This window comes from Suricata suricatta, chromosome 4 (genome assembly GCF_006229205.1).
Source record: "Suricata suricatta isolate VVHF042 chromosome 4, meerkat_22Aug2017_6uvM2_HiC, whole genome shotgun sequence".
NCBI lineage: Eukaryota > Metazoa > Chordata > Mammalia > Carnivora > Herpestidae > Suricata > Suricata suricatta.
Genome location: NC_043703.1, coordinates 32,915,918 through 32,929,749, shown reverse-complemented (window position 1 = coordinate 32,929,749; position 13,832 = coordinate 32,915,918). Strand labels below are relative to the sequence as shown.

Here is a 13,832-nt window from a genome sequence, read left to right as displayed (position 1 = left end):
AGGATGATGTTTAGCATTATTTTCAGAGTTTTGTCTGCATTTCTTTATTCCAGATTATGAAATATTAAAAATGTAATAGAATCATTTCTATTCCATAGATAAAATAATTTTCTTTAAAAAGAAAATATTTTATGCTATGTCACTATGTAATATCTTGTTCTCTCAGATTTCACAGCTTTTGCAATTCAGTAGAAGATTTATTCATATAGAATATGAAAATAGGATAACTATTAATTTTTTAATGTTTTAGACTCGCAGGGTCTTTGGAGCAGCATGTCTTCTCACCAGTATTATTAGCTCTTTAAACAGTTCTACCACTTTTTTTTTCCCTAGTAATTAGGAGGAATGATGTTAGAGCTGAACCTTTTTTTTTATTCTTAAAAGTGGAATTTTAAGACAATTTATTGTCTTAAAAATGTGATGTTGAATACTAACGGCTACACTCTGTGCAACAAGTTGTGACCATCATGAGAGAGTCAAAGTGTGATCTTTTCATCTCTTTTATCTCCACTTCCAATTGAAAATCTACTCAGTTGTTTTTTGTGTTATAAAGTGCATTATGTTGTCTGAGGTAAACACTGAAGCTTTTCAGAGTGCAGGCTTATTATTGTTTCAACTAATTGCCTGATTTGTTTGTAAACGGGAAATTTTTATAAAAACGGAGAAAGCTGTAAATTGCTATCTGTGGTCTTTTCAAGCAAGTATAATGTAACTCTCTACTTTTATAGCAAGGGCTAGAAACCATTACTGCAGTAATCAATATATAACAGTTACATTATTATGGAGATTTTAATGTTACTTTCAAAATTCTGAGCTGTGGGGATATTGGACTTCCACTGTTGACACCTGATCATATTCGACTCCATATTTTTTCTGTAAATATTTAAGGACTACTAGGAAACAGTGAGTCAATTCTTAAGCACACAAACACATTTTTAATATTTTAGATAACATTCTTCTTTTTAAAGTATTAATTTTCTTATTTCATTCGGTTAGTGTCCACTTGGCAAGAAGAGTGCTTCAGTTAGAGAAACAACACTCGTTGGTTTTAAAAGACCTGGAACATCAAAAGGACCAAGTAACGCAGCTTTCACAAGAGGTAAATAACTTAAACAAAAGAAACATATATACAGAATCACCATGTTCGTTTTAATTCTTTGTTACTCCTTTGTCTGTTTTCTGAGCAGTTGTAAAATAAGCTGTTTGCTAGTACAGAATGATTTTATAATGTAGAAAAGTAACTTAATGTTAAAGCCTTATAAAACAACTTACAGTGTTTGGCAAAATGAAGATCAAAAAAGAGATTAAATGCCCAGACTAAATATAAATGCAGACTAGACAGGCGAAGCTTTGATTTCTGAGAGTATCAACTGGCAAAACAAGTTTGGTGATTTTAGGTAGCATTTTGAGTTTTTAAATAAAAACCTCAATTTTTAAAACATTTTAATTCCAGTGTGGTTACCATATACTGTTATCATAGTTGCAAGTGTACGGTGTGGTGATTCACCAGTTCCATAGATTACTCAGTGTTCATCAAAATAAGTATACTCTTCATCCCCATCGCCTATTCCCCCCCGTCTCCCTCACCCCCCACCCACTTCCCCTCTGGTAACCATCTGTTTAAAATCTCAGCTTTTAAATAGATTTGCTTTTTTACTTCTCTGATGAAAAATTACTTATCTATTAAACACACACCTAACTTGGTATACTCTTAAGCTCTCAAATTCTTTGATACATGATATCACATACATGATTGCAGAGTATCCTTTAATAATCAGATTCATATTTCTTATTTTTCTTAGCCTTATGTCATCTAAAAAACATGTATGTTTGCATGGTATTTTTAATCCTTTTATTTAACATTAATTACATTTTTCTCTACTTCTGAAATTCAAGTAATAAAACAATTATAACCAAAGATGACACCTCATCAGTAGTCCTTTTAACTTCCTGAGTTTCAGCATAACAAGCTTTTTTATGTTGATGATTTAAGACTTTGATCTTATAACAAAGAGATTTTTAAAGGCGTATATTAAAGACTATCCATACTTATCACATATTCCTTGTTTTCTGAAAGACCTGTTCGTATGTACCTTTATAGTACCCTCTCTTAAAGTACTTTCTTCAATACTGTGACATTCGGAGGATTTTTGTGCTCAGATTCCAAAAGACCAAGAAATATTTCCTATTCCTATGGGGCCTGACAGAGTTACCCTCGGGACAGAAGCAGCGTTGTGCTGACGGGTGTTCACAGCCAGCTCTGCCGGCAGGGGCGAGAGGGACAGCCCTGATCTGTGTCTGTGGGATAAATATTCCCACCACGACTAACTTTGAGCTGCCAACGCCCCGTCACTGCACACAGAATAAAGACACTCAGTAGCACACTGTTACATAATGTCCCCCCCATAAAGGTACAACAGACCTGGATAAACTCAAGAGCATAGATGATAGTGAAATAATTAAAAATCCGTGACTTTAAATATTTATTCTCTTCTTTTAATAAAGTTGATTTTATTGGAGCACCTGTATGGCTCAGTTGGTTGAGCGTCAGACTTCAAGTCAGGTTGTGATCTCATGGTTCATGAGTTCAAGCCCCGCATCAGGCTCGTTGCTGTCAGCATGGAGCCTGCTTTGGATCCTCTGTCCCCCTCTGTCTGCCTCTCCCCTGCTCACACTCTCTGTCTTTCTCAAAAATAAACAAACATTTAAGAAAAACATGTCTTGATTTTAAAAATAACAAAATTGATTTTATTGTGAATTTAAATAGTTTTTAATAATGGTTGCATATAGCATCCAGCTCACAAAATTCCTAAAAATTTACCAGTCAGCTCTCAGAAACTACTGCAAGCCACCTTCACCACACCATGGAAGGATAAATAAATGATTACCAAAACAAATAAGAGGGTAACAAAACCTCTGTTTGCTAATACATTGTAGATCACTCATGTCTGTTTTAATTTCAGAATAACCTATCAAAAATATTTCTAAGGAGCACCTGGGTGGCTCAGTTGGTTAAACCTCCGACTTTGGCTCAGGTCATGATCTTAAATTCGGGGGATCAAGCCCTACGTCAGGCTCTGTGCTGGCAGCTCAGAGCCTGGAACCTGCTTCCAATGCTGTGTCTCCCTCTCTCTCTGCCATTCCCCCTCTCATGCTCTGTGTCTCTGCATATCAAAACTAAATAAAACATTAAAAAAACTTAAATTTTCTTTAAAAAGTTTACTAATTTATTTTGAGAAAGAGAGGAGGAGGGGCAGAGAGAGAGGGAGACAGAGAGAATCCCAAGAAGGCTCTGTGCTCTGAGCACAGAGCCTGATATGGGGCTCAGTCTCACAAACTGTGAGATCATGACCAGAGCCCAAATCAAGAGTTGGACGCTTAACCAACTGAGCCACCCGGGTGCCCTCATGAAATAATTTTAAAGTAAGCTGTTGGCTTATATTGAGAAAAAGATTTAAATACTGAAATATGTATAATAGGAAATGATGTGATACCTAGAATTTGCTTTTAACTGCCCCATAAAAAGTGGGCTCCTAGATCAAAGAAGAATTTCAAAATATCGATCATCTTTGAAGCTGGATGAAAGTTATATGTGGGTTTATTCAAGTCTGTACTTTTGTGTATGTTTTTGAATTTTTCATAAGACATTAGGGTAACCTTGGCTATCATAGTATATCACTTTTCTCTTAAGATTAAAAATAAAGTATTATAATTTGAAATATTCCATGGATTTAACTTTTTTGCCTCACAAAAATTATATTGCTTAAATTGAAAATATATAAACTAATGAAAGATGATAGTAATAGAATACTTCTAAAACAACTCTCATGACTATTCATGATACATGGTGAAAAAGTAAAGAAGGAAACTCTCAAGATCTGTATTCTTTTAAACAGTTTAAATATTAAAGCTAGCTTGGAATTTTGAGAATAATACACAGATAAAGCAAATAACTAAAGCTAGAATTACCAGTAAGTTAAATATGTTATTAAGAATATGTCTGAGAGTAAACATAAATGAGTAGCCAAAATGAGAATGCTAAAAAATACTCAAAATGAAAACAAATATTCCTTTATAGTGGCTTTATTAAAGTATAACTGACAAACACCAAACTGCACATAATTTAAAGCATACAATACAACTTTTGACACATGTATACCTATTAAATCATCACCAGAATGAAGATAATAAACACATACATCACCCCCAGATGTCTCCTTGTGCCCCTTGGGAATCTTTCCCAGTCTTCCCTGTCCCCATCACCGTCCTCAGACAACCACTGAGTTGCATTCTGTCACCATAGATAGGCCATAGTTTTTGTATTTTATAAAAATAGAATCATAAAATATGTATATATGTTATACACACACACACACACACACACTTTTTTTTTAATCTGACTCCTTTCATTGTGCCTATTTGTTTCAAGATTCATCCGTAGCTCTTTTCATTGCTGAGGAACATTCCATTTATGGGTATACCACAGTTGTGTACTCATTCACCTGTTGATGGACATTTAGGTAGTTTGCAGTTTGTGCCTATTACAAATAAAGCTGATATGAATATCCATGTGCAGTCTTTTATGAACGTATGCTTTTGTTTCTTTTGGGTAAATGCCTGGGAGGGGACTAGGTGGATCATATGGTTAGGGGTCTACTCAGTGTTTTAAGAAACTGCCAAACTGTTTTTCAAATGTTTGTAGCGTTTTACATTTCCACCAGATGCATATGAAAATTCTTATTCTATATCCTTGCAAAGATTGATATAGTCAGTATTTTTCATTTTAGCCATTCTCATGGGTGTGTAATGATTTCTCATGGTTTTAATTTGCATTTCCCAAATGACTAATGATATTAGAGCATCTTTTCATATGTTTCTTTGCCCTCTGCTCTTATTGGGAAAAGTGTCTTCAAAATTTTGCCCATTGTATCACATTGTTTTCTTATTATTGCGTTTTGAGTATTATTTATTGATTTTAGATACAATTCCCTTACATACATGATTTGCAAATATTTTCTCCCATCATGTGGATTGTTTTTCCATCTCTTAACATGTTTAAAGAGCAACTTTTATCAAGTCCAGTTTATCAGTTCGTGCTTTTATGGATTTTGTTTTTAGTGTTGTGTCTAAAATATCTTGGCCTAAGCCAAGGTCACAGGGTTTTTGTCATGGTGTTTCATAGCTTTAAGTCTGTACTCCATTTTTAGGTCATTTTTGTATCATTTGCAAGGTATAGTTTGAAATTCATTTATTGGCACATTGAAATCAAATTGTTCTCATATCGTTTGTTGAAAAGACCTTGTTGAAAATCAGTCATAAATGTGTGAATCTGTTTCTGGACTCTCTGTTTCCAGTTATCTAATTTGCATGGCTTTATGCCCATACTACATTCTCTTGATTACTGAAGCTTTATAGTATCTTAAAATTAGGTAGTATTGGTCTTCTAACTCTGTTCATTTTCAGAGATTTTTGGCTATTCTGTGTCCTTTGCACTTCTATATCAATTCTGTATAATTTCTACAAAAAGAAAAGGCTGGCTTTAATTTTGATTGGGATTACATTGAATCAATAGATCAAGGGGGGGAAATTGACATCTTAGTAATATTAAAATTCTATCCCCATTAACCTGCCATATCCTGCCATTTATTTAGATCTCTGATTTCTCTTAATAGTGTTATTTTTTATTCCTTAGTGTAAAGACTAGTCTTTTGAGGATGCCTGGGTGGCTCAGTCGGTTAAGCATCTGACTTCGGCTCAGGTCATGATCTCACGGTTCATGGGTTCGAGCCCTGCATCGGGCTTTGTGCTGACAGCTCAGAGCCCAGAACCCGTCTTCAGATTCTGTGTTTCCCTCTTTTTCTTACCCTCCCCTGCTCACGCTGTCTTTCTCTCTCTCTCTCTCAAAAAGTAAAATAAAATAAAGCATTAAAAAAACTTAAGCCTAGTCTTTTAACTAAGTTTGTTTATTTATTTATTTTTGAGAGAGAGAAGGAGAGAACAAGCAAGGGAGGGGCAGAGAAAAGGAGAGCGAGAGAAGCCCAAGCAGGCTTCCCGCTTCAGCACAGACCCTGATGCAGGGCTTGAACTCATGAACCGTGAGACCAGGCACCCCTTGACTCCTCTTAATATTGTGTTGTTTTTCCATCCTTCTACTTTTAACTTCCTTATGTGTTTATAATTGTCTTATAGACATCATATGTAGTTGGATCTTACTTTTTAAATCCATTCTAGGGGTGCCTGGGTGGCTCAGTCGGTTAGGCCTCTGACTTTGGCTCAGGTCAGATCTCACACTCGTGGGTTCGAGCCCCACGTCGGGCTCTGTGCTGACAGCCAGCTCAGAGCCTGGAGCCTGCTTCCGGTTCTGTGTCTCCTTCTCTCTCTGCCCCTCCCCTTCTCATGCTCTGTCTCTCTCTGTATCAAAAATAAATAAAACATTAAAAAAAAATCTTAAATCCATTCTAATAAAATAGGACTTTAATTGGAGTTCTTAGAACATTTACATTTGATGTGTCTCTTGATAAGTCTGTCATCTTGCTATTTGTTTTTTATTTGTCCCATCTGTTGTTTCTTCCCTTTTTATTTTTTTTCTGCCTTCTTTTGAAGTAGCTGAATATTTTTTATCATTTTATGTTATCTCATTATAGGCTTATTGACTTGTACTCTGTTATTATAGTAGTTTCTTTATAGTATATATCTTTAACATCATCTCATTTCATGTGATGTTTTACCACTTCATGTATAATTTTAAAATCTTAAAATAGTATATATACTTCCATTTGTTCCCTCCCAGCTTTTGTGCTCCTGTTGTTATATATTTTATTCATACATATAGAAATTACATACAACATTGCTATTATTTTTCTTTAAGCAATTGACAGTTTTTTTTGAAGAGCTATAATATGAGGGAAAGATACTAGATTTAACCAAATAGTTAACATGCCTGGTGTTCTTTATTCCTTTGTGTAGATCCAAATTTCCATCTAGTATTACATTGCTTCTGGTTGATGTACTTCTTTTAACGGTACCTATAGACCAGGTCTGCTGTTGATCAAGTCTTTCTGCTTCTGTATGTTGCAAAAAGTTATTTCATCTCTTTTTGTTGTTTGTTTCTTGTTTTTATATGTCTTACTATTCTTAACAGAATTTAAGGTTAATATATAAACAGTTATGCTTACTAAGGCCAAAAAACTGGAAGTATTCATTTAGGGATTCTCTCTTGTATGACAGTAAAATTCACATAACAGAAAATTCACAAATCGTACAATTCAGTGGTTTTTGGTGTGTTTACAGCATTGCACTATCACGGCCATCTAGTTACAGAACATTTCATTACCCAGATGGAAACTCTGTACCCATTAAACAGTAACTCCCTACTCTCCCCTCCTCCCCAACCCTGGCCACCACTCTGCTCTGTGCTTTCTGTCTATGGATTTGCCTGTTGTATACCCTTCTATAAATGGAATCATGCAGTATGTGGCCTATTTTATCTGACTGCTTTCATTTAGCATAATGTTTTCAAGATTCATTCATGTTGCACCATCCATCAGGACTTAATTCTTTTTGTGACTAAATAATATCCCATTGTACAGATGCATCATATGTTGTTTATCTTTTCATCCATTGATGAACATTTGGGTTATTTGCACCTTTTGATTATTGTGAATAGTATTACTATAAATATCCAAGTATAAGCATTGTGTTTGTCTACCTTTTTTAAATCTGTGAAGTAAACACTAGGAGTGAAATTTCTGAGTTCACTTTTGTTTTACAAGGACAATTTCTCCAGGATTGAGAAGTCAAGAATGATCCTTTTTCCCTCTCTCTCTTTTTTCAGCACTTGAAAGATGTTGCTCCACTCTCTTCTGGTTTGCATTGTTTCTGCCAAGAAATATCCTGTCTTTATCTTTGTGTCTCTCTAGGTAATGTGTCTAATTTCTCTAGATGTTTTTGAGATTTTCTTTTTTCACTAGCTTTAAGCAATTTATGATTTGGTTGTTACGATTTTCTTCATGTTTCCTCTGCTTGGATTTTATCAAACGTCTTATGTTTATGGGATCATCAGATTTGGAGATGTTTCAGCCATATGTCTTCATATATTTTTCTACCTTATTTTCTCTTTCCTTTGGAGACTCCATTAGACGTGTATTATACTGCTTGAAATTGTGCTACAACAGAACAGAAGATCTTCTCTTCATTGTTTTTAGTCTTTTTCTGCCTTTCCTTTTGCATAATTTCTCTTAGTATGTCTTCAAGTCTGCTAATCTTTTCTTCAGTGTAAAAATCTGCTGTTAATCTAATCTGGTATTTTACCTCTCAGATAGTACAGTTTTCACTTTTAGTTCTCTTTTGTATCTTTGAGGTCTACTTAACCTTTTCAAACTTTTTTTTCTTCAGAATAGGAAATACAGGTTCAATCACTATTTTGTTACTATTTTCTACTAACTCTATTATGGTGCCTGTCACTTCTTGATTAGTTTCAATTACATTGATCTGTCTCATTATGAGTCATTTTATCCTGTGTTTTTGCATGCTTACCGATGCATGCAAATGTGATCTGATGGGTGACAAATGTAAATTTTACCTTACTTAAATACTTTTGGATTCCTGTAAGTTTGTGTTAGCTTTGTTCTCTGACATGGTTAAGTTTCTTGGGAAAGATTTAGTCCTTTTAAGTCTTGCTTTTAAGCTTTTGTAAGCAGAGTTCACTCTAAGGGTACATTTTCCCTCCATTACTGAGACCAAAATCTTCTACCCCATGTCCTATGAGTTAATAAATTTTCTACTTTGGCTGGTAGGAATAGGTAAATTCCTGGCCCATGTGGTCCTCAGAAATTGTCCTTCTAATCTTTTCAGTGGTTCAATATGTCTACCAGTGTCTGGTAATTTCTTGATCCACATTCAGTGCACAGGTGCATACTCAAGGGTGAATGTCTGTAAATGTTCAGAGGTCTGTCTTTGTACAGCTCTCTTTTCTGCAGTACTCTGTCATAAAAACTGTAGCCAGCTTTGTTTCTACATCTTGCAGCAGATCCTTAACTTAGGGAGTGTGTCAGGTTCTGCTTTGATTCTCCCTTCCTGAACTACTGCCTGGAAACTCCTTCTATAGAGTGAACTAGGGCAACTGTGAGGCTGGGCTCACCTGCTTGCTTCCCGTATCTCAGGGTTCACAGTTCTTCACTGATGTACATTGTCCTCAGACTGTTGTTCCATTAGTTGGTTCAGTGTAAAAGAGAAAAAATTATTGGCTATATTTTTTGTATACGTGTGTATCACCTAATTTTCAAGAAACCACCAAGTGGGTTAAGTAAGAATGGAGTGTTCATAGGCAGTAATCCCCTTGATATCAGTCATGGAGATGTTTTTCTGGATCCGACTCCAAAAACAAAAATAAACACATGGGACTACATCAAACAAAAAAACTTCTGCACAGAGAAGAAAACCATCAACAAAATGGAAAGGCACCCTACTGAATGAGAGAAGATATTTGGAAACCATATATCTAATAAGAGGTTGAAATCTAAAATATATAAAAAATTCCTACAACTCAACACCAAACAAAATCCAATTTTAAAATGGGCGGAGGAAAAAAAAAATTAGTGACCCTGGGTGGCCCAGGAATGGTTAAGCAGCCAACTCTTGATTTCAACTCAGATCGTGATCTTACAGTTCATGACTGCAAGCCCCACATTGGGCTCTGTGCTCACAGCACAGAGCCTGCTTCAGATCCTCTGTCTCCCTCTCCCCCCTTTGCTGGCTTTCCCCCCCTAAAAAATAAATAAATTTTTAAAAAGAAATGAGCAGAGGATCTGAATAGACATTTTCCCAGAGAAAACGTACAGCTAGCCTACAGGCACATGAAAAGATGCTCAACATCGCAAATCATCAGGGAAATGCAAATCAAAACCACAATGAGATAGTCACCTCACACCTGTCAGAATGGCTAGAATCAAAAAGACAAGAAATAACAAGTGTTGGCAGGGTGTGGAAAGAAGGAAACCCTCATTCACTGTCGGTAGGAATGCAAATTGGTACAGCCACTGTGGAAAACAGTATGGAGGTTCTTCAGAGTATTAAAAATAGAACTACCATATGATCCAGCAATTCTGTGTCTGGGTATTTCTTCAGAGTATTCTGAATTCATGAAAACACTAATTCAAAAAGAGGTACAATATTCACTGTAGCAGTACTTATAGTAGCCACTATACAGAGACAACCTAAGCATTGATCATGGATGAATGGATAAAGAAGATGTGGTATATATACAACAGAATATTGTTCTTCCATAAACAAGAATGAAATCTTGCCATTTGCCACAACATGGTTGGAACTAGAGGGTATTATGCTAAGTGAATAAGTCAGACAGAGGACAGATACCATATGATCTCACTTATGTGTGGAATCTAAAAATCAAAATAAATGAACAAACAAAACTCTTGGATATGGAAAAGAATGTTGGTTGTCGAGGGCAAGGGGAAGGAGATTGGGGGTGGGTAATGGGTGTAGGGGGTCCAGAGATACAGACTTCTAGTTACAAAATGAATGGTCATGGCAATGTGGTATGCGACATGGTAACTAGAGTCAGGGGTCTTGTCATGCATATTTGAAGATTGCCAAGACAGTGATTCTTGAAAATCCTCATCCCCCATCCCCCCCCCAAAAAATTTTTTAACTTTTGTAGCTTTTTATGGTAACAGATGGTGACTAGACTTATTATAATGATCATTTCACAGTGTATGCAAGTGTCAAATCATTACATTGTACACCTAAAACTAATATAATACTGTATGTCAATATATCTCAATTTTTAAAAAAGAAAAAAGGGGGGAAAAAGAGTGTTGGTGCAGGGAGGAAAATCTAGGCTAAATCATAAAGCATGCCATATTACCATCTGCCTCAGCTTTCATAAATCTTGGTGCTTGCTCCTACTCTTTCTAGTCATTTAGTAAATATTTTTCAGACTCCTACTACACTCAGCCACTGATAACAGAAGAGCACGTGTGCACCTTAACATGCACAGCTTGTTCACAAAGGCCTTGTCTTCTAGAATAAGCACTTAGAGATGTATGTGTTATAACTAACTTATTTTAGAAATTTTATCTAGAAAATTGAATATGCACAATCTCAAGTGACCAAAGCTAGGTAGCTAGGTTCAGTTACCTAGAATTCTTTTTGGAGAAGACGGTTAGTGAAATCCAGGTAATTTGTTACAAAACTTTAGATTGCTACATTTGAAAGAAACTTTAAGATGCATGGGTAGAATGAAGTAGAAATCTCTGTACTAACTTTAAAAGATGGTCATAATGTGTATTGATAAATTTTTTCCAAAAAGGAAAATTGCAGGATAATTTGTATTATATTTCTCTGTTTGGGCTTTGAGTGTGTGTGTGTGTGTCTGTCTGTCTGTCTGTCTAGGATGTGGAATTGTGTTTCTATGCATAGAGATAAAGGAAGATATAATATAAATATAAAGGCATAATATATAACTTCCATGCCAAGGGCAGACAGATACAACTAGTCATGCTATATGAGTATTAAAACGTTTTATCGGAGTAAACTTACAGGCAAAGATTTAGAGCATAAACTATCCCCAGGGTCTCTTCTCACAGAAAAGAGAAGAGACCATGCTTAGGGAGGCGCCACAGAAAGTGATCTGAGAGAGGGCCTCCACACCAGAAGAAGATGAGGGAACATCTAGCTGCTCCAGTGCCCATGGAGTGGGAGCCGTTGGAGGTCATTAGCTCTATCTGCCTGTTCTAGAGAATACGAAATGAGCCTCCAGGACCATCCATATTCGTCTCTCTAATATCAAACTGTGCTTACCTCTGAGATTGGTAAGAGGGAAGTATGGAATGACTACTTTTTTTACCTTATACACTTTTGTATTGCTTGAATTTAGTCCAACTCACATGAAATTTTTTAAGGCATAGAATTCGTGATTAACACAATACCTGACTCATAGCAGGTATAAAGTAAATATTGATGCATTAGATAGATCATTGACCTACCTTACTTACCAAACTTATATAGATTTATAAAGATGAAAATAAGAGGGAAAAGTCTGCTTTTTAAAATGTATCTGTAAATAATATTTATAAACAAATTACATTCCAGCAATATTCTTTGTACCCAAAATCTTATTGCCAAGGAAATACATACATATATACATGGGTAACCAAACATAGATCCATGTATATGCATGGAAATATTTGGGGTGATAAAAACCAAAAGAAATCATTTATTGTTGATGATAGTCACTATGGAGGGGCACGGAAATTTTAGATGGATGAAAGAGATCCCTAAATGTACGTTCCCTCTTTGTAGCTTAAATTACTTATCATGTGCATGTAGCATTCCCTTCTCCACTCTTTCTTCCTCATCTCCTTTCTTCCAGTTCATTATCAAGAGCAAGTATTTAAAAATTTTTTAATGTTTATTTATTTTTGAGAAAGAGAAAGAGACCGAGAACAGTAGCGGAAGGGCAGAAAGAAAGGGAGACACAGAATCTGAAGCAGGCTCCAGGCTCTGAGCTGTCAGCACAGAGCCCGACGCAGGGCTCGAACTCACACTACGAGATCATGACCTGAGCCAAAGTCTTACACTTAATCCACTGAGTCACCCAGGCGCCCCACAAGTATTTAAAAGCCTATGAGAATGTTCTAGAATATCAGACAAAAGATTTGCTAATAGGAAAAATTCAGAAGCCTCTAAAAACATAACATGCATTTGAAAGTTTTAGGACTGAGAAAAGGAAACAGGACAGGTGTCTAATACATGCTCAGGCAAGGAAAAAAGATGTGACAGGAGTCTCTGCTCGATGGAGTCTTTGAAATACTTGCCAGTGTGTTCTACTCTACACCAGTGATAGTGGGATATACGATTTCTACAGACATAGTAGAAGTTAGTATCTACATGAGTAAACACGTGCTTTTGTCCTTTGAATCACCTGACAGATGCTGCCAGTGTTGGTCGGCACCCCAGTGTCCCCAGGCCCCAGGAAGGCGCCTGTAGCATCTATTACTCCACCTCCGTGTTCTAAAGGGGGAGACCCACCTGCCAGCCACACCACTGAACGTCTTTAACCTTCACAGCCAATCTTTCCTTCCATATTTCTAAGCCTCTGTTGACGTGGGGAGGGAAATGCAGGATTTATTTTTTTTTATCAGAAGGGAATCATAAATTTTATTATTATTATTATTACTACTATTATTAGCTCATAATTACAATAGAAAAAGACTTTGCTTAGATGGATACTCAGTTACCAAATAGTTCTATAACTAAAAGGCATGAAAAATTCAATGCTTGGTACCTAAGATTTTATTTTATTTTATTTTTTTGGAGATTTGAATTTTTTTTAAATAGTTTATTGTCAAATTGGTTTCCATACAACACCCAGTGCTCTTCCCCATAAGTGCCCTCCTCCATCACCACCACCTCTTTTCCCCCCTCCCCCTTCCCCTTCAACACTCAGTTCATTTTCAGCATTCAATAGTCTCTCAGGTTTTGCATCCCTCTCTCTCCCCAACTCTCTTTCCCTCTTCCCCTCCCCCTGGTCCTCCATTAGGTTTCTCCTGTTTTCCTGTTAGACCTATGAGTGCAAACATATGGTATCTGTCCTCTGCCTGACTTATTTCACTTAGCATGACACCCTCAAGGTCCATCCACTTTCCTACAAATGGCCATATTTCATTCTTTCTCATTGCCATGTAGTACTCCATTGTGTATATATACCACATCTTCTTGATCCACTCATCAGGTGATGGACATTTAGGCTCTTTCCATGTTTTGGCTATTGTTGACATTGCTGCTATGAACATTGGGGTACATGTGCTCCT

General features: G+C 36.2%; 1 protein-coding gene across 1 annotated transcript in view; it reads left to right on the top strand.

Annotated features, from left to right (window-relative positions):
• Positions 1-13,832, top strand: part of PIBF1 (progesterone immunomodulatory binding factor 1) — a 207,167-nt gene that overhangs the window by 146,709 nt on the left and 46,626 nt on the right. Inside the window, exon 14 of the mRNA XM_029936617.1 lies at positions 997-1,099. Within this exon, the coding sequence (XP_029792477.1) occupies positions 997-1,099 (103 nt within the window). The remainder of the gene's footprint in view (positions 1-996; positions 1,100-13,832) is intronic.